The 25734-nt window shown below is 48.6% G+C and overlaps 1 protein-coding gene across 4 annotated transcripts; it reads left to right on the top strand.

Annotated features, from left to right (window-relative positions):
• Positions 1-102: 102 nt before the first annotated feature.
• FHL3 (four and a half LIM domains 3) lies at positions 103-25176 on the top strand. Of its 4 annotated transcripts, none has more exons than XM_082296633.1 (6): positions 103-237; positions 20712-20893; positions 20971-21145; positions 21796-21965; positions 22127-22313; positions 23271-25176. In XM_082296633.1, exons 2-6 carry the CDS (start codon positions 20738-20740, stop codon positions 23420-23422), a joined length of 840 nt encoding a protein of 279 aa, XP_082152759.1. In that variant the 5' UTR covers positions 103-237; positions 20712-20737; the 3' UTR covers positions 23423-25176. The 4 variants fall into 4 exon arrangements, with proteins under 4 accessions (XP_082152759.1, XP_082152758.1, XP_082152757.1 ...); XM_082296632.1 differs by having other exon boundaries at positions 20709-20893; XM_082296631.1 differs by lacking the exon at positions 103-237 and adding an exon at positions 11701-11856.
• Positions 25177-25734: the final 558 nt, after the last annotated feature.

Genomic DNA, 25734 nt, shown 5'->3' with positions numbered 1-25734 from the left:
TCGCGGGCGGGACCGTCCCGCTCCCCCGGTGGTGGCGGCGGCGCAGCGCCTCCCGGCGCCCGAGCGCTGTGCTGGGCGGGCACTGGCCGAGCCGGCCCCGAGCCACCTCCGGGCCGCCCCCGGCCCCGCCCCGGGCCGGGCTCCGCGCTCCTGGCTGGGGAGCACTGCCGAGCTAAGCCGAATCTGCCCATCGCCGGGGCACTGAGGGCGGCAGCGCGGCCCCGGGACGCCGACCAGGTGAGTCGGGCCGGGCCGGGCCAGGCCGGGCCGGGCCGCGGGAGCCGGGCAGGGACTGGGAACCGCCGCCCGCTGTGTCCCCGCAGCCCTGGGCGAGTCGGGCGGTGGCGGGGGTGCCCTGGGGGGCTGAAGGGAGGGCGCCGTATCCTCGGTGCCGTCTGGGGTCGGGGCATCCGCCGGGACCCTACCGGGGTCACGGTGGCGGTACCGGGACGTCTCTAGCCGGAGAGCTCTGCTCCGGGAGCACGGCGCACACCGCTTTTCAAAAGGAGAAAGCCACAATCTTTGGGCCGTGCCCCTTTCCCAGACTCTGAAGTTGAGAGTTTGAGCAATGCTTTATGAAGAGACTAATGAGACTTTACCCAACCAACAGACCCGGGAGTAAACTATAATCAAATGCTCAAATGTAGCACAAGAAAATTTTCAACACCTCCGGACTGGTTGCTGTTTTTCCAGACAATCTCAGGGTAGCTATGGGAAAAGGCTCTAAGCCTTGCTTTGTGTGTGTGTTAGACAAAGACTCGGAAGTCACAGTTTGAATCTCACATTAAAAAATAGCTCAAGATCCTTGCAATTTTCTTTCCTCCACACAGTTATGTTTCAGATTTTGTTTTCTTACAGGTAACTTCTTACTGTTTTCTTTATCTGTTTCCAGTTCTGTACCTGTGGTTATGCTAACCACTGACACTTTCATGAGAACTCATGGAGATGTTGGATATACTTTCCAGTTAGCCTGGGTGAAGCATGGTGGTAGGAATTTCTCTCCACAGACTTGCAACACAAACAGATGGTGTGTGCCAAGGTTATGTATCTTCACAGGGCGGTATTTGATACTGAGGTCTCTTTACTTAATTCCGAACTTGCTATGTTCAGTGTTTCCCAGTTTTGAAAATGATAAAGGAATCTTTCCAGAGTAGAAAACCTATTCCTAGGAGCAGAGGGAAGGGCGAAGCTCTGGTGGATGCAGCATCCTGATGGCAGCACAGGCCTCTAGGGAAGAGTGTAGGGACATTCCTTTTACTTTTCTGACTCCTTTACCAAGCATTAGAAATCTGTGGCTCCCCTAGCTGCCCAGGCGTTGAACCGCCTTATTTCCCTAACTTGCTTTGTCAATATGTGGTTTAACTTCTTGGTAGGCAAGACAGCAGAAAGAGGAAGTCTACATTTCTCCTGTCTTATTTTTGTGCCATCCTCTTTCCTTTTCCTGACATGGAGACTGTATTGTTCCCTTGCTTTTCTTGCTGACCACTTCCTTTGAGGCATGGAATTGTCAGCAGTAGTTTCATTCTTACCCAGCCTGGTCTGTAATTTTGTACACTTTTAAAAATGGTGGCATAGCACAGGAGACAAAAATATAGGTGATATGGTTAGTTGTGGGCACTAATTATAACAGATGCTCTACAGCAAAAGGTATGTTTTGGAATATGAACTCCATAAACCTGTGCATAGGGAGTGGTGGGACACACTTAAGGCAGGGCATTGTTTAGAAACAGCCAGAATTCCCTAGCAGGAGGCCCTTGAACTGTTCCATGATCTCAGCTTCTGGAGCATCCCTGTGTCTCTGTGTTGGATTTTTTGAGATGCCTCTTGGAGTAAAATCTGTCCTTTTCCCCTGCCTGCAGAACAGCATCTGAAGAGCTGAGTGGTGAGTAGATTGCTGAAAGTCACTGTGGTTCCCCAGTCTTTGGGAGGACAGTAGGTCACTGCTGTTCCTGCAGCACATCTGCCCTCGGCTCAGCTCCTGGTTTGCGCTGTGGTTCCTTTTAGAGCAGGTGCTGGAACAGCCATGCTGTCCAAGAACACAGCTGGCAGCAACATAGCTCAGCTTTCCCAGGTCATCCTGGGGAGGAAAAGCAGGAGTCTCTTTCCTGGCTGGTGTCATCATGGTGTCCATGATGACACATGGTTTTTTGTCTGTGGTGTGCCTTGTATGACTGTAGGCAGTATTCACTGGTTGTCAATTTATTTCTGAGGGGTATGAGTTCAGCTATGTTATTTTCTGGTTTTGGACATAGCAACTTCAAGACTGAGGTTAACCCTTAACTGATGGAGCCAGAAGAAACTTCCCTGCAGGCAGGTTACCAAAATTCCCAGTGCACCAACTTTGGAAGCACTGAGTTCTGTTCCCAGCCAGGACTTGCTTGCTCTATTGCTTGCCTGATGAGGTAAAGTGCTTTCTGCTGTGTTCCTAATTGCAACTGAGTTGGTACTGTTACACGGCTGGCTGGTGTTTGAAATGCCAGCAGAAAGATGGAAAAAACTGACTACTCTTAGTGCTCCAAGTGTTACCAATGCCCTCTCCCTTAAAAAGGACTTTTATGGTAATTGCAGCACTGATGCACAAGATTTTCTTGGTGGTCCACCAGGATACTCATTGATGTCTGCAGGATTTTTGCTGCCTGTAGCTTGCATGAGGCTATGCTTGAAGAGCTGCAGGTGCAGCAGTAACCTCAGGAGAGAGGAATTAAACCTTGTTGCTCTGCGACACCTTTTGCGTGATAAAGAAGGTACCCAGAAAACTGGGGTGTGGCTGCTCTGAATAAAAACCAAACCTCTTACCTGGACAAACAGCTCCATAATTCCTTTTAATTGCTCAAGTAAGAAATCATTTCTCCTCTGGCATTCAGTGCTCAGTAACTAACCTTGGTTGACATGGGCTGTTCTCAGATTGCCTGTGCCCATCATGGTGCCCACGTGCTCTGGCAGGAAGGTGCCGCCAATGATGTTTGCAGTTTTGCTCAGAGTGCAAGTGGCTACGCCTCATTCCTTAGGGGACTTTGGCTGCTTCTGCTGAAATAGGTGCAATTTTTATGGCCAGAATGGACAAATTCAGGGAGAACTTTGTAGTGTTTTGCCTTGGTAATGTCATCAAAATCAATTTAAGCATTTTACTCAGGTGGGTTTTTTTTTCCAAAAGGAATGGATAGCTATAATCCTAGATGCCAGCTGTATCTAGAAAAGGGAGAAGACCAGTTGTTAGGGGGCAGAAAAGCTTTACGAGTAGTATTTAATCTTCAGATTACTACTACCAAGAGCTTTAGGGTCACTTTTAAAGTGAGTGTGAGGGCTGGGAGGTTGCGGGCAGAAGGGCCAAACTGCATGGGCTGTGTTAGTTTCATGGCTGCTCTCTGAGAAGCTGCAGACACTTGCCAGTGAGGACAGGGCATTTTCCACAAAGGCTGAGGTGTGTTTACTGAACTCTGTCTGCTCTGAAGTGGGGAAGGGAAAATACTTCATTCTGTGGAGATGTAGTTGCTGAGAAAAATCCTTAGTCTTTGTTTCTTCTCTTCCTTCCGTTTTGCTCTGGTTTTACCAGGTGTAAAATACAATTGTCAGCAGTTTACATGGAGGCGGAGTGTCAGTTTTCCTGTTGAAGAAAATATCAAGGGTCTGATTGTGAAAGGAAGGGGGAAATTGAAGAATGCCACATGGCTTGCACCTTCCTGTATTTCACCCCAGCAGAAGTGCCTGTGCTGAGTAACCACTTTGTGTCTGTTGATATTTGCTAAATGGAGAACAATTTTAACAAATGATTCTGCCCTTACTCACAGGGGCCCGTCAAGAGGATAATATTACTCTGGGAGGAATCAGAAGGACACATCCATTAGGGCTAAATGAATAGTTAATCAAGAGTTATTTAGAAATGTCTTAACACAGAATCCAAAGAGCAGTGGAATAAAAATCCTGAAATTTACATTCTTGTTCTTAGTGTAGTCTCACTTTGACTTGATTTGGCCTGTGGTCATCTGATTGTTAATATTAATACATTTTATTTTTTTTTGCCTCTGAATATGTTACTGTAGATTGTCTCATACTTGCAAACTGCAGAGTTATTTTATGTGAAGTATTTTGAACTTCTCAAATACAAAAAAAAAAATACTAAATCAGCAGCATAGATAGATATTAATTCTGGACCCTTCTGATTGGTATCATGGCTGCAACAACAGTTTGTTGATGTTTATGGCCAATCTGCCCAGTGCCAGTTCTGCTCAGGAATATAAATTATCTTCCAGCACCAATGTGGTGCTGATGCCAAGGACATGATCTTGACTGCTTCCTAACTTAGCTTTGAACATCTGAGCTGCGAAGAATGAGGAATGTGCTGCATCTAACCTGGAGCTGTTGGCAGCCACCAATGTCATTAATCCAGTGAGTGGAGAAGCCAGCGCAGGTGACTGGACAGCTGGAGCTGTTTTCTCTACACAGGAGGGGCAAAGAGACCTCTGAATAGCTCAAGGAAGTGCTTGGTGGTGTTGGAACAGTCAGAGATCTGCTTCCCTAGTGCTTCCTTCAGTACATGTTACACTTGACCCTGCCAGCACTACACGCCAATAGGAGTCGAGTCATTGTCCCCAGTGGCAGATTAAACTGCTTGGCCATTGTTGAGAGACCAAGATTTTCCTCTCTCACCGTGTTTAAGTGACTGCTTGGATGTGCAGCCAAAGTAAATACGAGCTAATAAAAACTAGAGATAACACATGCAGACTAGTTGTTATGGACTAACTGTAGCACAAAGATGCACAAGTTTTGCTGGCAGCTTTTCTGCTTAAGTTTTGGAGCTCAATTACCTAAGGTAACACTGAGATCCGTAGTCTGCTAGAGTTTGGAAGGATAGGAGATATCTATGTGTCTCTTGGAAGTGCCCCAGCTTACAGTAAAGGGAAGAATGAGATTGAGAGAGTATCACTGTGGAGTAACGGGGATGGGATTGCCCCTGTATTCCTGTGATGCAGTGCTGTTGGACACCAGAGTTACAGATGGTGCTGCAGTGAAGAGTTGGAGAGGTCTGTAACTGTCTGGGAATAAAGCTGGTTTAAGTGCCTAACAGCACACATACTCACTGTGTGTCTGGAGAGGGCTGACCTACTGAAGTCCTTTTACAGCGGCTTTCTTCGCTTTTCCCTTCCTGAGGCCTTTGGCTCTGGAGGGACAGTGTGGTCCTGCACCCTGTCCTTCAGTCCCTTCTGCAGTGGAATGGTCTGTGGTGACCAAAAGGTTAGAGAGAGCTGAGGGCTGAGAGTGTGATATGGCATTAAAGAATTAATGTCTACTGAGCAATAATTACCATAAATTATGCAGACTAAGTCCAGATCTAGGAACAGTTTTACCTCTTTCGTTCCAAGCCAGTCATGGCTTATGCTGACAGCACACCTGGAAATGAGGTAACTGAGTTAATCTGCCTGCATTGTTCAGATCTGCTGGGGCTTGGGCACAGACGTAGTATATGTTTTCCCTGCTCCTGGGCAACCTTTGTTCTCCTGCAGCCAGGAAGTCTCACTGATGGGATAAGACAGGGTGCTTCTGTTCCTTTCTTGAGAAGGATGCTGTTAATGGAAGTGGTGTGACTTCCCTGAGAGACTCCCTTTCCAGATGCGAAGATCTCACTGTTACTGCAGTATGAGATGGAAACACTTCCCGTGCTGCCTGAACATGTTATTTAGGTCAGTTGCAAGAAAGATGGCAACGTGAATCAGAGGAGTTGGAAGAGAAAGAAAGTCATTAGACAGCACCTTGACAGCCCCTGCTAAGGCGGGGATTTTCTCTGCTGATGTGGAAGCCCGGCTGGAGCATGCATTCGTTGTCTTGTGCTTTTGGTACAGTCCTATGGCTGGGAGACTGGCAATGAACAAGTGGGCTGCAAAGACAGACCTTGCTTTGCCACTCTGTATCAGCACCTAGATCCCGGTGGGTATATGAACTAATCTCTGAAAGAGAGAGAACAAGGTCTTCTCCTTATCTCTCTGGAAAACAATATATATCTGGAAAACAGTTATATAAACTGACTGCATCCAGTTTGGGTGAATGAGCCTCCAGAAGATGGTTTTACAAAGGCACATTCATCGTGTTGTTGTTGTAACGTTGACCAGAGCAGCTTGGGGGATGTTCCCACCCCAGTAATCAGCGTGTGGTGCCCAGTGCACTACAGCAGCTCTGAGGGGCCCTGCGGGTGCACGGGGAATACAGCAGAGCCAATGGCCTTAGTGTGCTGGAGGGCTGTCAGTGATGGTGGGAAACCCCTGAAAATATCCCGTTGGGCAGGGCTCTGCCAGATGCTCCATTTCCCTTCCCAAAGGAAGTAGCCTGAATTTACCCAGTGCTCTGTAGAGACCTGTAGGCTAAAACAAATTATTTTTACACAGTAGAAAACGTTGAGACCAACCTTAACTGATGAAGCAATTTGCCAGCTCTTAGCCTCAAGGTCCCTAGTTCCTCAGGGCTTTTCAGCGTAATGGCTTGGGTCGGTTTCCCAGAAAGATTCTCTTGGATATGTGCTGTTGGCAATACTCTGGCTCATTACTAGCTGTTTTATTTTTCCAAGACCCAGCTCTCGTTAGCTTCGTTCTCACAGTATTGTTTTCTTTCTAGAAGAAGCTTTTGCTGGCTCTCCTAAACTATCGCATGGGAATTGCTTACTAGCTTAGATTTTTTTTGTTTGTTTTGACCCAAAGCTGTGCTTTGCTCCCCTCTGTAACACTGCCAACATAATTTCCAGTCTCTTTTAAGCATATGTTTTGCAATAATATCCAAAGTCTTGGCTCCAAGTAACTGCCTTAAAGAGAGATTAGTATCTTCTAACGAAGGAATTGAGAAGCAAATAGTGAGAACAAAAGCAGTATCTTGAGAGCCTGTAAGACTATCCTGACCTTTCCCAAAGGCCTCAGCCTGGCCCTCGGTGTTTAGCAGATGGCAGAAATCAGGGTGGACTTTGATTTGCAGAGGCCTCTGCCTCTCCGTTGTGTTTGCGGGAAATGTGCTCAGCACATTGTGGCCATCTGGGCTTGACTGTACTATTCTGATAATCCCTAGGGAGCCTTCTCCAGCAAAGCTCATCCCTGATGGAAGTCCTCTCTGGCTGACCTTGTAGAAGGCTAGTATTAGCAGTGTGGATTTTTGAGATTTGACAGCAGCATTCCTTAGAGGAAGAAAATGGGTTTGGGACATGCTTTGTCCTGCCCAGGAAGGAAGGTGCCGCTCACCAGGTATCCACCTGGGCACACAGCTGGAATTACACAAGAGAGTGAGGAGGTTAGTGTTAACGTTTTCTTAACTTCAGGACAAAGTGTTACAGGAATGCAAAGGCCATCAGAAAACCAACTGGAAAATTGCCTTGCTTTAGATGGGAGAACCAGATGTGGGGGAGGTTGAACCTGGAGCCGAGAGTCTCAAAATTGCAAGGGGGCTGAGTAACTGGCCACTCACAGGGAGGCAAGAGTCAGATGAGGGGGTCCTGACAGGAGCTGGAATCTTCATCTGGATCTAAATGAAGGTCTGCTTTTCAGAAGAACTGAGCTGGCTTTGTGTGAAATCAAAAGAATGATTGGGTGCTCAGCATACCTGGAAGTGAGAGGGAAAAATACAGGCTGCCAAATTCAAGAAACAAGGCAAGAACAAAACCAAACAGTCTCCCAGGCTGTGTTCTGAGGCTGTAACTGCTCTGCCTCAGATAGTTAGCATTTCAGGTGTGGGAGGGTGTATCGCAGCTTGAGTGGCCAGTCCCACGGGCTGTGCTGTCCTCAGGGAGCAGGATGTCTGCATTGCACTGCGCATCTCGCAGTGTGTCTGCAGGCTTGTGTTCGCTTCTAAATCACACACACTCTGCTCGTCCCACTCATGATGGGCTGTTGGACCTGTGGCACCCATTTGTATTCTGCTCCCTCCTGCCTGTCCCTGGCCATCCATAGTGACAAGTCTCAACCCTTTTCTGGGCCTTTTGCCTCCTCAGCTGGGCAGTGTGTGGAGCTTGCTCCAGGCTGCTTGTGAATCAAACTCCCAGGAGAGTTTGTGTGATGGTACCACAGAGGCTCCTTTCCACATCTGTCCCATTGCAGTTTGTCCCTGTGTTGCCCAGGCAAAAGGGACTCTCGTGCCTCTCATGCCATGCCGGCTCTGCTGGCCAGCCCTCATCAGCCACACTCTTGAGAAATCTTAGTGGAGATGTCGACCTGGCAGATGGAGGCTGTTACCTCATTCCACAAAAATGCTTTGTTATTGAGAAAATGGAAACTGTCTGAGGTTTGGGAGCTGAACAGAGTCATTGGTGTCTGTTTTAACCGCAGTTTGGTGGTGACTGCTCAAAAGTTCCCCTCTCTGAGCATTCCCTTTTCCTACACCCGTAATCTTCAAGCCATTGGAGAGCTGCAATGACTTAACTCATTAGCTGAGCAGATGTTGAATGCTGTTACATGCTCTGCAGAAACTTCACTAAAACTTCAGCATCTTCCAGCAAAACAAAAATGATGAGCCAAGAAATAACCCTTCGCAAGCTGTTGGCCAGAGAAGTGATCCCTGTGGATACTAAGCTAAATTCAACCCTTTTTTACAGTTTCAGCTGTGCCTCTTGTTTACTTGACTTTGAAAAGCTCTATGAAGATTATGCAGGAACTTCTTGGAGAGAAAAGACATGCTTGGAGACTTAGGTCTTGTAATTCTTAAACACAGGTGTCTGAACCCGAGTCCTGAAGACAAATTTCTTTTCATCAATTTTTAAAAGCAGATTTCAGCATTGTGTATTTGAGAGCATAGGAAAAAGACTAAAAATAGGGATGGAAGTGTTTGCAAGCTGGTTTTCATATTGCTGTGAATAATGAGTTGGGTTAGTCCAGAAGACCATTAACTTAAACACAGGCCTTGTTTTACTTAACAGATATTTGTGAAACTGGCATCTGATGCCTCTTTTTGAGAACCTTCCATAAGCATTAATCACCAGCACCCTAAGAGAACCAAGAACAGCAGCTTTTTGGAAATAAAATGAACACTTTATTTATGTATTTTTAATTAATCTTGGCAGGCCAAATGAATGTCTTCCAGCTGCTACAGATGGTTTCACATGACTAAATATTTTGATGTGTAGAAAAATCTAGAATAGTGGAACCATAAGATATTAAGTATTTAATTATTACCCTGGAATGTAAATATGACCTTGGTATTTTAAATTTGTTTGCCCAAATTTCAAGTGTTCTCTTAGAAATCCATCAAGTAATACAGTTCTGATCTTGTCATCTGTGAAGCAGAGTGACTACTCAGCATCTTCTCCAAATTTATTTAAATATCAGAGTGGGTTTTAGTAATAGGAATTTGCTTAACTGGAGAAATAATCCCAGCTGCTTGAGGCAGAACCCAGGATCAAGGTTTGAGATGTAATGTAGTTCTGTTCTAGATCCCTGCTTTCGGGTTTACAGCGTAACCATAAAAATCCTTTCTAGGCTCAGCTCTGCCTCCTAATGTCTTAAGGAGGTTTTTTAATATAAAATACAAATTGTAAAGACAATCAGCAGTTGATTTTCAGCCTGTATCTTACCTGTTTAGAACTAATTCTGGCCATGTGTTGTTCCTGTGGCTGTAAAGCAACCTTATTTCTTGAATGATCCAAGCCCACAAGATTTCCCTCATGTGAGTGTTGTCAGAGGTAATTTCTGTTGTGATTCAGGTCTGTGTGGCAGCAGATCGTACACAACCAGCATGTACACTCAGACTTCTTGTAAAAAATGTCTTTTTGTAGTTCTTCTAATGACACAAAAGAAAGGGAATCATATAAAATACGTACCTGAAAGGCCTAACCTTCAGCATGGTTGAAGACAAAAATTCCTCTCTGAGGTCCACGCCTGATGGCACTGTTCCTGGATATTGCTCAGGATGGGAAGACAACAAAAAAAAGAATAGCAACAAAAAACATGGGTCCTTAGCTGTCCCTGAGCTCAAGGACTGCTTTTGTCAGCATCATGAGCCCCAGTACCAGCCTAAACTCCTGACTTTTGCCAGACTTTTGACCTCACCTTGGAATTCCACTACCCTCATTTAAGGAAAACATGGCTTTTTCCTTTTTTAAAAACTAACCCATTTTGAACTGGTGCATAACTTCCTTGTGCTGTCCTATTCCAGTTCTGCCTGCCAGCTCAGCCTGCTCACTGCTAAACCCCCAAGTTTAAATAGCAGGAGCGGCTAGCAGAGGCATGGTGTTGGTTGAGAGTCTGGATTAGCTGTGCTTTGTAACAGTACAGCACTGTGTCTGTCTGTTACAGGGTTGGAAGGGACCTTAAAGATCATGTCCCTCACTTCTTTCTCCTCCTCCCTTTTCTCTGCCTTCTCACAGAGTTAGGGTTGTGTAATCAATAGATGCAGGTCTGTAAAACCTGGGTGTCACAGTTTCCACTGACGGGGATATGTGCTGCATCTCAGAAGGAGAAGAAAGATGGAACTTGGATCTTGGTTCCATTTTTAGTTCTACAGGCCTTGCCTTGTGCCAGAACCCTCTGAGGTGCAAATCCCAGGAGGGAGATAACGTTACTCCCTGACCTGCAGGTATTACAAGGATAAATAATGTTTTTGCTGCTGACAGCTGTTAGGGAATTGAGAAAGCCACAATCCAATGAGAAGTGTGGGATGTCAGCTCTGTAGAAACTGAGGACTTTCATCTTGATGGTCTTGCTCTCGATCATCACATATGTTTGTGTTACTGGCAGTAGAGTGTCAGGGAGCTGAACTGCTTCCCAGGTAAATCTTTAGTTTGTGTCCTTAAATTTGGATTATTTATTCTCATCTACCTCTTTCCATGGCACATGGATATTTTCAAAAAGAAAAGTCAGCATTAAATATAAAGGCATTTCAGTGGCTCCTTTTAGCTTGGTGAACAGTTCACATCAAGAAAATTGCTGTGTGCCTAACTCAGATCAGTCTGGGATACCTAGACTACAGTGGTACTCACCAAGAGTCACTAAAAGCAAAAAGTGCACAGCATGTTGCATGTACCTCATCCAAGAGAAGTTTTATTTCTACTATTTCTCAACTCTATGCAAACACCATATAATGCACAGAAGGATTAAATCTGGTCCAATGTGCATATGTAGAAGTCTTGGATGTGTTGCTTTTGGAGAGCCCAGAGCTGAGTGTGGGAAATCATAACTGCATGTCAGGTTGGTGAAGGTGCACAGATTGTGTTGTGCTTCATGCTGTGTGATACAGCAACAACTACAGGTTGATGAAATAATGCTTTCAGGTCCTTGATAGCTTTGAGTTTTAATTTTAGAAGAAGATGTAGAAGAGAACTTTAAATAAGAATGGAAGAGGGCAATGCAGAGACCTGGAATAAGGGGTCCCGAGTAGATCACACTGTTGGAGCCACGCTGATCCTTTCAAGTGACAATCCAGAGTTCTGCTGCTCACCTTGTTAGCACCTGACTTGGTAAGTCAGGCTAATAATGGTGTTCATGCGTTTTTCACTTTATGTTAGGAGTTTTGCTTATTCTCTTTTGGTTTTTTCTGTCATCATGACATTGAGCAACAGAAAGGCTTTGGAAATGAAATATGTCTACATGAAACTGGAATTATGTCCCTTGTGAAAATTTAGAGTAACTTTTATTGCAAGTGTCCGATTTCTAGTCACAAGTAATGACATTTAAACCTCTGTAGGAAATACAATCCCCATGCTGATGTCACCCTTGGTTTATGATGTGACTGCTTTTGTTCCTGGACAAGCACTTGAGTGTTTGCTAGTGAAGTGATGATTTACTTGTGAGAGTCTCTGGCTGGTGGCACCTGCTGTAGCTGACTTGAAGTGGGGGGCTAGAGGAGCACCCTGGCAGAGCTGGGTTCACGCTGCTCCATTGCTTTCAGCAATGCAAGGTAACAGAACTGGGCTGAGCTTTTATTTCCAGTTTGGGAAAAATAGCTTGTAAATGGAGCACTTATGTTCTGATCAGTTCGAGAACAGAGGGAGGGTCGTTGGCACTGATGGTGTCTCCTTGCAGTGAGGCTCCTGACCCTCGGGCTGCCTGAGCATGTGAACAGCTTTAGGAAATTTTTCCTGCTAGTCAGAGTGCAGGTTGCTGCTGCTTCCATCAGCATGAATGAGTGTGGAAATGAGGCATTGCTTCACATCTGCTGCTTCAAGGGCTGAGACAGCAGCTCTTCTTGGTTTTTAGCTGAAAGTTGCCAAGAGAGGAGCCTCTGTCAGTGAAAATTCTGGTCTTTCTGACCCTTTTTAACTTGTGGGAGATGTGTTTCATGTAGGTTTCCTTGTAAATCTCAGACTGGAATGAGAGAATGAGGTTCTGTAAAGGAGCCACAGACCTGGATCAGGGACTCTTGATATTGTTCCTTCTTTTCTGTTCATGTGGGATTTTTTTCTGTAAAGGAACAACTTTTCCTCACTTTCTGAGTTTTTAGGCACAGTCAGTCCACGTGTTTACTGAGCTGCTTGCCAGCAGCAGCTCCAGTTCTGAGATAGGCATGTCCAGTGGGCAGGGGCATGGGGGTGGAAACTCCATGTTTCTTTCAGGATGCTAAATCATTGCTGCCCTAGGGAAGGCAGCCCAAAGGAGCTGCCGTGATATAAAGGCATTGATACATTTTGTGAGTATTTGTGTCCTTTAAAACAGCTGTTTCCACATAGTCTTTTGGATGTGGCAGTTTTCCCCTTCATGGTTGCTACCAAAGATTATCTCTGCACAGCAGAAACAGGAGCACATCTTGCATCTTGCAAATTTCTTTTTAGTACTTGCAAGGACTTATTTTGTAGAGATTTTGTGTGAAATATGTGACAGTTGCAACTGATGGCTTCTATTATTTAAATTTGCAGTACTAATGAGTAATTTTTAAAGGTGTCAGTGAGAATGGTTTGAAGATAACCAGTTCTGTATCATGAAGGTTAAGACACCTGCTGACCTGATCACCTGGCAGAGAAGTCTTCAGCTACAGAAGGGAACTTGTTTCACTTCTACGCTGGCAAAGCAGTGACTGGATGTTCTCTTCCCCTCTCAGCGATCCCATCTGTCCCCATTCTGCACTTTACTTGGCTGTGCTGCCCTTGAGAGCACTGCCTTGTTTCGGGAGGGTTGCAGCTGGCACATACAGCATCTCCCGGGCAACAAATGATCCTAGTTTTTGTTTAGGAGAACTGTCAAGCTGTTCCCGGGGTGGTAACATGAGACAATTTGTCTTTGCCAGGATTCAGTCCTCCCCCAGAATTAGAAGCTGCTCGCATGCTTTGTGCTGCAGGGCTGGCATTGCCTTTGCTTGCAAGGGACACCAGCAGCTGTAAAAAGCGCTTTATAGGGAGACTGTCCATATTCCTTGGGCAAAGAGCCAGCGCAGGTGGAGAGGCCCTCAGTGATCGGACTGTGGGAGAGGGGGTGTGCACAAGTGTCACTGCAGCATCTCCTCTCACCTTCCTGGCTTTCTCTTCCCTCTGCAGATTTCAGAGAGCCCCAAAAGGCACAAAACTGCCAGGGCTCAGGTACACGTTACCTCTCTCCATCAATGGATCTGCTTATATGAAAGAAACCAACTGCAAATACTTGTGTTTGGGAGACAAAGAATCAAAGCGGAAGAGGGAGTATTTTGACTAAATTTGGTGAAAAAATTTGCTTTGCCCTTTAAGTAATAGGCATGCATTAAATAAAGCATGTCTGGCATATGGGTCTTTTCCTGCTACTGGAAGTCAAAGTTGCTTTGTTTATTGAAAAGAAACATGAAGTTGAGCAGAGCCTTAATCAGCAAAAGAGCTTTCAGGCTTGCTGGGGAGACAGGGAGTAGGGGACTGGGCTCAAATTGTACAGGTTGGTTTTCAGCATGAGCACAAAACACGTTCCCTAGGGCTGCCTCCGATGATTGAGGCAGTCCCTTGATTGCCTTTTTGGGCAAAACAGAGGTATAATCTCATAAGTATATATTTTTAAGGACTGCAAAAAGCTTTGGAAACACTAACTTAAATTATGTATCAGCTCAGAAATAAGAATGGCTTCATCCTCAATTTAAAATGCAGCTGGCTCTAAGGGAAGGCAAAGTGCAAACTACAGTGTAAGGATTCAGTTGTGAGAGAATTTCAGGGAAATAGAGCGGAATTACATTATTTTGCAGTAATATCTACGCTGAGATACACAGGCCCCAAGAACTGGCAACTAGAGCAGTCAGATTATTTTTTCTGCATATAGGCTGTGATGTCTGTTTGAGTTGCAAGATTCTTGTTTGCTGGCTGATACAAGATGAAGGTACGTTGGCCTCAGTGTGCAGTTAGTCATTTCCTGTCACGCTATCATGTTTGAATTCTGTTGTACTGCATATGACCTTTATTTTGTGGGGCAAAGAGATTTTGAAAGCATTATGGCCAGAAGTCCTCGGATTGTTAAATTGGATAAGCAGTGAGGCATTTATATGGCTGTGGGTTACATGGGCATAAACCAATTCAGTTCAAAATTAAACTTTCAGTGCTAGATTGTAACATGCTCACAACATGCTTATTGAGGGTAATTTCAGACCTTGTTCCTTGCTCCTTTTTAAGAACTGACAGATGCAGTCCTTTCCCTGGATTGCAGCTCTTACTCCTCTGATCATACTGAAGCTCCTGTGATCAGTCACATTCCCTGAAACTTGGCTTCAGCATCTTTCTTCCTCTTATGGCCACCGTGACCATGTGTGCAGCTGCTGCCCTCAGCCAGTCACCCGCCTCAGTGGTAGCTGTGCCTGGCTGCCAGCATCCTCTGCTTGTCACTGGCATGTGGCAGGAAAGGTACCTGTCATGTAGAGTTTTGGCCAGGCTGTCTCTCTTTTCTCTGAAGCCTCCTCAGAGACAAGCCAGAATCTCTCCTGGCATGTTTTTAAGCCATGGGTTTCTTAACTTCCTGACAGAAGGGTCTGTGTTGAGCTGGGCAGAAGTTTCTGGTGTGTTCCTATCTTGCTCCTCTGCTCTCAGACTTCCTCCATCAATTAATGGTCTGTTGGAATGTGATGGGTCCAAACTGCCCAAATTATTTCAATTCCTGATTTCCTGTTGAGTGCACAGAATTGGCTTACTTTGTGCTCATTTTGAATAAGATTAACAGTTGATCTCTTGAGCAAACATTCCAGTTTAATGTCAGCAGAGTGACATAGGCTGCCTGCTTTGTGTGTTCCCAAACAGTTTTACTGCTGTTAGCTATACCTCTGAAGGGCCAGGATTTTGTTCAGAACCTAAAATAGTTAGTTAACCCCTGCAGATGTTTAGTGATAGATTTTTAACTGTGAAACCATTCCCTCCTTTTATTACTAGGCAGAGTTTTTCATTTTATGGTTGCATAGTAGGGACTCTTCAGCTTCTTTCTCAGGCCCTGGTAGAATTAGCTTTCCTTAAAGAAGGCAAGTCCAGAGTAAGGGCTGAATTGTCTCTTCTGCCTCTGCCTGTGCTGCTGGTACTTCACAAGTCCAGCGCAGCAGTGGTGGTGGGTTGCCGTTGTTCACCTTGGACCAGGTGTGATGTCTCCATCACAGCTGTGCAAACAGCACAATGTTTCCTGCAGGCACCTCCAGGCAGGTTGGGGGCTGGAAGCAGGTGTGATTTTCTTACTGATTGTACTCTGTTTAAGAGTACAATCAGACATTTGTGGGATAGGTGTGTTTTTGGCACTGTCCTTTATCTATATGCAGAGCTGTCAGGAGCAGTCTGTGATACGGCTTTGTTCTTTGGATGGGGCACCTCAGAGATCCCTTCTGAACAACGGGAAACCCTTATTTTGTCATTCTAAGACTGCATTCAAATCATGCAACAGTTTACATCTTGTGGCTTGTGAGATGCTTTAACAGATTCTGCTACTTCTCCCTCACAAAGTTGTGGGCATTTCCAGGAAGCTGCTTACCTTGCTGACAGCAAGTTATTTTATTTGACATGCAAGGTGTTTCTTTACAATGCTGCCAGGTGTTTCACTCAATCTGTTGCAGAGCCTGGAGCAACCCGTGACTGCTCTGGGCAGGAGGGTGTCCTGCCCGTGCTTGGGGAAAAGGCTGATGTACAGCTTGCTCAGCAGAGCTCAGTGTATGGACATGCATAAGCACAACACCCCAGTGGTGCAGGGAGGCTGATCTGCTTATCTGCTGATCTGTACACCCAGCTGATCCGCTTATCTCCTGCCTCTGAGGCTGACTGTGAGAACCAAAGTTTCCCTGTGTGTTGGAGAAATGACCTGCAGCATCCTCTGGTTGTGCTGGTGATGGGGAAGCTGCTGTGTGAGGCCTGTGGCTGCCCTGATGGTCCCTGCAAGGAATCTACTCCATGCCATGCTGGAGCACCCCTTCCTACGTAAGATTTCAGAGCTGTCCCATGGAAGGCTGAGGCTGGAAGGCAGCTTGGAGGCGAGAACTGAGGGCAGGAAGTGACTCACTGGTGCTGCAAGCTGGCGGGTGAAGGCTTGATGCAACACAGCTCCCAAGGGTGCCCCATGCAGGCTGGGTCACCCTGAAGGAGCAGTGGGACCGCTACCCAGCTGCCTCAAGCCCTCTTCTAACAGCCCCAGGGATGCTCTTCCTGCTGCACTGGGTCTGCAGCAGTGTTTGTGGGTTTGGGAGCAGAGCGACAGGGTACAGGTAGGCAGCAGCATGAGGAAGTATGGAGGAACCCCCATCCCACAGCACCCCAGGGAGCTGGACCCCCACTCCCGAAGAACCTGGGCTGGCAGGGCCAGCCTGGGGTCAGGGTGCACAGTGACCCTGTGCAGATCCACAGAAGTGGTGTCAGGAAATGTGGAATAAAAGCACTCCCAGCATAATGGAGGGGCTGGAGCTGCTCCTCAGAGCAAGCAGCTGGTTTGCCTTTTAGGGTCGGCAGCAGGCAGAAACAATTTCATGCAGATTCCAGGACCCATAATGGTTCTGGAAAGCTAGCAGGAACAAAAAGCGTTCTTCTCCCCTGCTGACCTTGGAGTGCTTTGAGGACCGTCTTTCAAAGCCACGTCCCTGAATGGTTTCATCCTTACATGGGGAATACTTGCCTGCCCCTGTGCTTTCTCTTCTGCGTGTCTGTTTAGGTGTAAACTGCAACTGCTTATATTTATGCTCAGGCAACCCTGGGGAGGTGAGAATAGGCAGGGACCTGACAGGCAGTCAGAAGCAGATCTCTTCCTGTGTCCTGGAAAGATGAAGTGTTCCCGTAGGAACAGCCCCCTGGGTTACTCTGGGATGACTCTGTGGAGCAGCTGATTGTGACCTGACAACAAACAAGAAACTGGTGTGAAGTTAGATGAGGTTACAGGTTCACCACACACACAACACTACGCACCAAAGGAGTTCATTGTAGGAGGAACAGTCTCAAAAGGCCAGTTAAACTCTTCAGTGATTGTGTGGATTGGGCCCTGGTCTGTCTGTATTGCCTCCTTTGCATAACAAATCCCCTGTTTATTGGTGCTAAAATTTATGTAATAATCTCCTGGGGCTGTTGCTAAGCCATTGACTTCGGACAATGACACCAGGCTGGTGTTGGGTGCATGTTACTCTCTAATTAGAAAGTGGACTTTGCTGTGCGTCCTTGACAAATTGCTGACCTTTCCCATATGTGGGGCTATTCTGAGCTCTGCTCCAGACTGATCAGATTTGCATCCTGGAGCACTTTAAATGTTGTTTGTGAGTGGAGCTCTTGTTCCTAAAGCTGTTTGTTCATGGGCACAGGAGAGAAACTGAACTTCCTTTGCTCCGTGAGCACAACTACATCTGTCAGAGGGAAAGAGTAGGCAGCTGGCAGGCATATATCTGTGTTTATTTTTGCCCTCCAACAGCTAGTGAGACAGCTGAGCAATATCCCACATCCAGCTCCACCATCACCCTGTACAAGGGACCTGCTTCAGCAAGCCTTGTCCCTCCGGACCTGAGCCATCTGGCAATGGGCAAACACTATTTGCAGTTGCAATCCCATCATTATAGGGCAACACCTTGGTTAGCATTTGAGGTGTTCCTGACATCAGCCCAGCACACCCAACACACAGCTGATGTTTACTGGGTGGTGCAGACTGCAAAGGATGAGCACATGCTCATTAGCACAAGAGCAATGGCCTGTATTGTACCCTCTATATCTGAGCTTCAATTAAAGGGATTTTTAATGCATTTTAAAACTCTACCTCTTTCCTTCATAAGGAAGGGAATTTCCAGGTTCATCATTACAATCACAGTAAGAATTGTGGGCTTTTCTACTATTTTTTTTTACTCCATTTCTTTTGTCCCACCTTCTTCTTCCTGGTGTGCTTGGTCTCACAGTGCCACATCTTAGGATCAAAGAAGCTGCGTTTGCTTTGGTGCTGCCCAGGCTTTAATGCCCCTGCCCAGCTCTGCATGTGAGACCAGAACAAAGGGAGCAAACAGCTTATCTAACACAAATAACTCCGAGCAAACTTCCTGGGCCTGTTCTTGTTCTGTTGAAAAGACAGCTCAAAGTCTGCTCCCATGTGTGCTGACTGCAGCCTTGGCCACGTGAGGCTCCCGGGCCTGGCTCTGCTGCACCCACAGCCGGGGGAGCAGCACTCAGCTCGCAGTGTGCAGCAGGCATACAGAGACTTTGGGGAGGAACTACTCGAAGTGGAGGCAAGCCTGCCCCACCACTTTAGGGTCCTCCTTGGTATATCATTTCTGGAGGGTTTGTTTTTCACTTCCTCTTCTGACAGCATCAGGGACAGGGTAGTGGTGCTCAGGAGGCTTATTCCTTGTCATTTGTAAAACCCCAGCCTTCTTCATTCAAGTAATTTTTTCTTCCTTTGTGTTTTCTGATGTCCTCTGAGCCTGTATTACTGGACCACAGAGCTAAAGTGCAGCCCACTGGGAAACATGGAAGTTCCCTGCTCTGGCGGTGCCTTAGCTCCCAGGCCAGGAGTGCTCATTAGAGGTCCTTTTATTACAGACACACCTTGGAAAGTTCCCTTCACCAGGGCTGGGAGGAGGTGGAGGAGAGTTGGAAATTTCATTTAATTATTTGCCAGAGAGAAAGGTCCCAGGTGGCTTCAGGGAGAGAAGGCAAGTGGGGTGGCAGAGAAGGCAGCAGTGGGTGAGAAGCAGCCAGGAGCTGTGTGGGGATCAGGGGAGCTGCTGCCCAGTCACGGGAGCGCCTTGGGGTGCCCCAGAGGAGAGGGACACTGGGGGGGCCCAGCACAAGCTGGAACAAAACTGAGGCAAGTCCAGTTCAACACCTTGCAGCAAACCACCATGTGCCTGCCTTGCATCCAGTAACAGACTGGACATTGCCTTGTTCTGCAGACAGCACACAGAGCTGCTGGTTGGAGCTTTGGGGGAGGCCTAGTGGAGCATTGGCCCCAGCCCACGTTGCTCGCAGGGGCATGCTGTGGAGCTGCTCCCGTGGCCGCAGCCACACACGCTGGCCTGACACGCTGGAGGGCATGGAGCGGGCAGTGGCCTGGGTGGCAGCTGGTAACAAGTGTCTGAAAAGGGACTTTGTTCCCCCTCGGTTGGTCACGTAGCCATGTGGGAACACTGGATTTATTCTCTGTCAGTCCTATCGGCACATACCAGGCTTGACAACAGCTGGGAGCTGTGTGGCTTGGCCAAGAATAGCCCTGGGGAGCTCTGGGCTGTGAGTCAGAGCTGTCTGGATCAGCTCCTGGCCTGAAGGCTGCCTCCCAACCTACAGCCGGCCATGGGGAGGGGTGCAGGGGCTGGTAGGGAGCTCCCTGATCATTAAATGCTTAACAGCAGATTGAGCTGTAATTGCTGTCTGAAGTGGGTGGGTTCGTGAAGAACACCGAAGTGGGGGTGCTCTGCAGCTGACAGCTCCGATGTAACTCAGTGGGCTGTAACTCAGTGGGCACATCTACACTTGACAGCAACCTGGGTTAAAGAAAGGTGTGATTTTGCCAGTGAAAAACTCCATGTTTAGGAATAACCAAGCTAAACTAAACAAGAGGAAGATACTCTTGTTCTGGAGTTAGTGCTCCAAAGCAAAATAGTTCCACAAACCTGTTGTCTGTGACGGAGATAAGGGGCAAGGAGAGATGTCAGGTCTCCTTCATGCCAAGCCTCAACAGGTGCTTGTGGAACACACACCTACCCCTATAGCTTCTCCTTGGAGAGTGTTTGTAGTTGGAGCAACACATGCAGAACAGTTTGCTGGGACGAGGCTCCACAGCCTAGGCACAGTGCAAATTGCCTGATTCCTGCTTCCCTATGGAGCAGCTGCTTTAAACCTCTGGAGAAGTTCCAGGGCTTGAGCTGCTAGCAGCCCCTCAGGCAGAGCTTTCAGCCATCAGGAGGAATCCTGCTATGGACCGTTCTGAGGACTGAGAGTGGGTCTCTGAAATGCAGCTGGGCAGACAGAGCTCCCTTAGGGTGCCTGGCTCTCAGATATAACAGTGGACACAACAACCACATGTCCAAAACAAAACTTTTCATGCAGGAAATTTCTCACTTTTGGTCTTACTTATGCTTCACTTCCCAGGAAGGTAGCAAAGAGTGAGGAGCTTAGCGGCATGCTGACATGTCCAGGTTTTCTGAGGGGTGCCAAAGTGCTCCAGCTGTGAACTGGAGTATAAGCCTGAAGCAAGGTTCATTGCAGGCCTTAATGTGTGCAGGCTCATTGGGAAGAGCATGCAGCCCCAGGGCAGGAGCACACTCCTGACAGCAGCCATTGGCTCAGTGCAGGGACTCTGGTCCTTGGCCTCTGAAGGTGGCAGGGTTGTGCAGGGACATCTTGGACACCGTAAGCTGACACTGACCCACACCTGCCCTGATCTCAGCAGGTGAAAGAGGGCCTCAGACCAGCACCATGACAGAGTGCTTTGACTGTGACAACTGCAAGGAGTCCTTATATGGGCGCAAGTACATCCAGATGGACAGTGGCCCATACTGCATCCCCTGCTATGACGCACACTTTGCCAACACCTGCGATGAGTGCAAGGAGCTGATCGGCCATGACTGCAGGGTGAGTAGGGGCCCTGCAGACAAGCAGGTTGGTTCCCAGGGCCATTGGTCCCCTCCTCATCCTGGCTGTACTCCCAGGAGCTGTACTACGAGGATCGCCATTACCATGAGCATTGCTTCCGTTGCTTCCGCTGCGACCGCTCTCTGGCTGATGAGCCGTTCACCTGCCAGGGCGAGGAGCTGCTGTGCAATGACTGCTACTGCAGCGAGTTCTCCTCCAAATGTATCGCCTGTGAGAAGACCGTCATGCCAGGTAGGAGCAGGCAGACTTGAGCATTGCAGTTTGTTCCTGGTCCCTTGGTGTCAATTGGGGCTGCAGGTCCAGCATGAGAACAGCATGAAAGAGAGTTGGATCTCTGTTCTCCTGCCCTCCTGTCACTGCATGGAGAGTGCTAGGTCCTTTGCTTGTCCAGCAAGACAGCATGATCCCAAGCTGTGATCACCACAGCAGCCCCATCTGTCTGTTCCCTTTTTTCATGGGGAAGTGAATGAGGGTGGAGATAACAAAGGGTTTCCTGGGCATTTTCTGCTGTGTGCTGACAAGAAGAGACAGAATGACTGAAGGTGTATGAGTGTCTCTGGAGACAGCCTGAGGCAAAGGTGTGTCTTTGCTTGGCTACTTTGGCACCATCTTCAGATGTAGGTTACGTCAGGCATCTCTGCCGTCAGGCATCTGTGCCATGGCCTTTGTGCCAGTGCTGGGGACATGTTCCTGCAGCCCTCCCCTTGTGGCTGTGGTATGGGCCTGAGGCCCCCTCTCCAGCTGCCCATGGTCCTGAACTGCCATGGGGAGGGGAAACATAGAGCCAGGTGTGCAGGACCACAGTTCATCCTGCTCAGCCCCCCACGTCCCTGTGTGCACATGTGCTGCTCCCTTCTGTCACTGCAGGGCTCTCTTTGCAGGCTCCCGTAAGCTGGAGTACAATGGACAGACCTGGCATGAGCATTGCTTCATATGCAGCAGCTGCCAGCAGCCCATTGGGTCACGGTCCTTCATCCCAGACAAGAAGGATTATTACTGTGTCCCCTGTTATGAGAGCAAGTTTGCTCCTCGCTGCACTAGATGCAAAAAGGTAAGTGTGGCCTGACAGCCCAGAGCCCCCAGCTCTGATCCAGGGATAGGGAACTCCCTGCTCCTGCCTGAGCCCTATCTAAGGAGGGTTCAGGTGCCAGCACCCCGGCTATGCTGTTTCCCTTCACTTGTATGTCACCAGCATATGCTCTCTTTCTGCAGACCCTCACCAAGGGAGGAGTGACCTACCGGGATGAGCCCTGGCACAAGGAGTGCTTTGTCTGCACAGGCTGCAAGACCCCCTTGGCTGGGCAGCAGTTCACCTCCCAGGATGACAACCCGTACTGCATCAAGTGCTTTGGGAACCTCTATGCCAAGAAGTGCAGTGCCTGCACAAAGCCCATCACAGGTGAGCAGAACAGCTCTCTGAGGAACCCCATGAGGGAGGAGCTCTTTGATGCAGCAGTCCTGGGGCTACTTCCGTCCCTTTGTCTGCATCTTTCAAACTGGTGAACTGTGTCCTGTGGGAGGAATTCCCTCTACCCACAGGTAAAGGCTCCAAAGTGATCCCTGAAAGCATGATCTCATGTCTCTAGCTTGCCTTTTTTGATACTGATTGCCATGTCCTGTGAAAAGGTTGTTCACAGATAGGGAAAGCCTAGAGCAGCGCCTGGTGCAGGGGAGTCTGGATCTGCTGTACCTGCCTAAGGCAGGGGAAGTAAGGGATCCTCTTCTGCAGAACCCCCAAGAGAGTCTGGCTTCCTTCCTGCCATTCCCCACTTGACCTTCCCCCTTGCAACTCCCAGGTTCTTGCTGCTGGAAAGGCAGGAGAAGCCCTCCATCAGCTGGTGACTCAGAGGATGATTCTGGCTGCGGACAGCTCCCGGACACCCACTTCCCCTCTGCTCCTTATCAGTTTGTTGCAGTCCTGGGGAGAAGAGGGTCACAGCTCACCAGTCCAACAACTGCCAGCAGAGGAAGGAAACTCCTGTGGAGCCTCTGCAGGAGCCTGGGCCTGAGCTGATGGCAGAATGGCTCTTCTCAGGATTCCAGTAGCTCTGTCTGCCTTCATCCATGGGATGGTTCAGCTCGTCTCCCTGCTCCTCCCAGGGGAGAAAATCGTGATTCTGGTCCAAATACGTCAACCCTGCAAAGTCTGTTCTGAAGCAATTCTAGTGCTTTTCCCCCACAAGAGTGGAGATTTGCATTTCAGATGTATTTGATCCTGGGGGGTGTTTTGGGTGCCACCACCAGTGCCATGTGTGAAGACCTGACCTGGAGATGAGCAGGCCAGGACTCGGTCTGTGCAGGAAGCTCAGCCCAGTTTCCCCAGAGACTCTGACATTGCCCTCTGTCCCTCCCACAGGCTTTGGCGGTGGCAAATACGTCTCCTTTGAGGACCGCCACTGGCACCACAACTGCTTCAACTGCGCTCGCTGCAGCACTTCGCTGGTGGGGAAAGGCTTCATCCCCGACAACGATGAGATCCTGTGCCGCGACTGCAGCAGCGACCTATGAGCCCCCGAGGACACCGTGGGGCAGGGGCTTCCTCTATTCTTCAGGGCCTTTGTGTCAGATTCCCCAGCAGCATTTCAGGGGCGGAACACAAGGCGCAGGAGATGAGGGCTGAGCCCAAACCGCAGTGTGTTTAGGGGGTCCCTGTGCCCCCTCCCTGAAGGCTAGAATACGCTGTGCTATGGCTCTGAGCAGTCAAAGCTAAACAAAGCTGAAAAAGGAGCTTCAAGACCCCCCATTATTTACTCTTTCTTTTTGCTTCCAGTCTAACCAGGCACAAGCCCAGGGCCCCAGCTGAGCAAAGGGCAGGAGCGGGTTCAGCACTGGGCTGCTGGACCTGCACACTGGCAGCATGTATTCACTCCTCAGCACAGCGCTGACTTCTCTTTTTTTCTCCATGTGCTTCCCTCGCTCTGTGTGACCCAAGGCAGTAGCTCAGGGCCGTGCAGCTTGGCTGTGCTGGCCTGTGTTGCAGCTGGCTTTGCACAGCCTTCCCATATGCACAGCTGACCCCCAGGCATGAAGGGCACTCTCTTCTGGTTTGGAGACACCAGGCTGGAATGTAGCCAGGAGAAGAGCATATGTCCTGTCAGATGGGATCCACCTCTGGAATTCTATAGCATCTCGCTCTTTGCAGGCCAGAGGTGCTCTCTTAGCTGTGAATGAGGAGTTCAAGTCACTTGTAGGTATGGGGCATTCTGCCTACCCACACCTACCCCATTCCCATCCACCTGTGCCATGACCTTCCCTGGCTGGGGTGGCTGAGCTGAAGCTGGGAGCGTTGGCCTGCTGATGCTCAGATGCATCTGGCTGAGCCCTAGAGAAGGGCATGCTGAAGGCTGAGAGCACTCGGGGCTTTATTCCTGCTCCATCCCTCTCATGAGGATCCATGGGATGGGCACTGCTATACAGAGCCCAGCTGCCAGCAGCACTGGAAACACCAGAGACCTCCATTAATTCAGGTGAGGGAGCATTGCCCACAGACTGTGCCTGCAATTGGTAGCTGCTAGGAGCACTGAGAGGGTCTGCAGGAGCACAGCATAGAGAGCAGCTGAGGGGGCAGCAGGATGTCCACAACCTGCTGCTCCTCCAGGGCTGCCTGTGTCCCCCAGTGGTAGACAGGGAGTGGTGGCTCCCTCCAGCCACACTCATCCTTCACTGTGTCCCAAACAAGAACCAAAGCAAAGGTGGCACCTGTAGGGGGGGGGGGGACTTTGCATTGCCCAGGTCCCAGTTGGCCCTAACTGCAAAATAGGATATCTTGAGCCATCTCAGACTCACATGAGGCCTTGACCAATCCTTGCCCAAAGGCTGAGCTGGCCCTGGGCTAAGGCCCCTCTGCTCATGCCTGCCTTGTCTCTACATCCTTCTGCTTCTGTCTCGCTGGGGCACTTTTGCCAAGCCTGCTTTCCTGCTTAGTCAGCCACATGCTTTTCTGAAAACTTGTTCTTGTAGGCTTTTTCCCTTTTGTACTCATTTGTCATGAATATCCATCATTTTGTACGCAACTACAGGATGAAGGGGCTAGCCCCCTGCCCGGGCTTCATTTAGGAACAGAAAATGTTATGCATGTTGAGGTGTTACTACTCTGTGTTCAGATCCTTGTTGAATCCTTGTTTGGAAGCTTTGATGACAGCAAATCAGTTTGTGTGTTTGCTATTATGAGGATCTTGGAGCCATCTCCAGAACGAATTGTCCTAAACCTCAGCGTCCTCTGTATTTCTTACTGCTTTATACAATAAACCGTTTTCGTGACACTTGCTCTTCTGTGTCTCTTGAACAGCAGGCACAGGGCAGAGCACTGAGTTGGTGCTGGGCTCTGCTCAACCCTGTTGCACCCCTAATATCATTCTGGGGACAGCCAACCTCTGCAGTGCTCATGCTTGCTTTCCCAAACCACAGCCCAACATCAGCTGTGCCGGTCCTGTGGTTGTGGCAGAGGAACAGCATCTCCCTCCTCTCCTCCTGCTGGGTGGCTGCAGTGGGTTCCTGGGGCTGGGGGTGCCCATCTATCCATGCCTGCTGTCTGTACAGGCAGGCAGTTGTGCAGGAGAGGCCCCAGCAGCACTCGAGGTGCTGGTCCTGAGTGGGCATCTCTCCGTGCTTCCAGGCTGGCTGCGGGACTGTCCGGATCGCTGCAGTACCGAGCCATTCCTGCTGTGCAGACCAGCCTCCCTGCCCCGAGTGTGCACTGCCTGGCCATGCCACAACATTCCAAGGGAGCTCGGGTAGATGTTGCTGTAGCCTCCAGCCCGGGTATCCGTGGTCTCTCTTGGCAGCCTTCCTTGAAGTGCTGCGTGCTCATTACTCATGTT

The sequence above is a fragment of the Coloeus monedula genome (assembly GCF_965178545.1).
Source record: "Coloeus monedula genome assembly, chromosome: 24".
Lineage (NCBI taxonomy): Eukaryota > Metazoa > Chordata > Aves > Passeriformes > Corvidae > Coloeus > Coloeus monedula.
This window is presented reverse-complemented; position numbering and strand designations above follow the sequence as displayed.

What these genes read in the sequence shown, in the direction of transcription:
- FHL3 (XM_082296630.1), top strand. An exon ending in GCTGCACTAGATGCAAAAAG is followed by an intron (nt 21,966 to 22,126) that starts GTAAGTGTGGCC and finishes CTCTTTCTGCAG; the next exon opens with ACCCTCACCAAGGGAGGAGT. An exon ending in CTGCACAAAGCCCATCACAG is followed by an intron (nt 22,314 to 23,270) that starts GTGAGCAGAACA and finishes TCCCTCCCACAG; the next exon opens with GCTTTGGCGGTGGCAAATAC.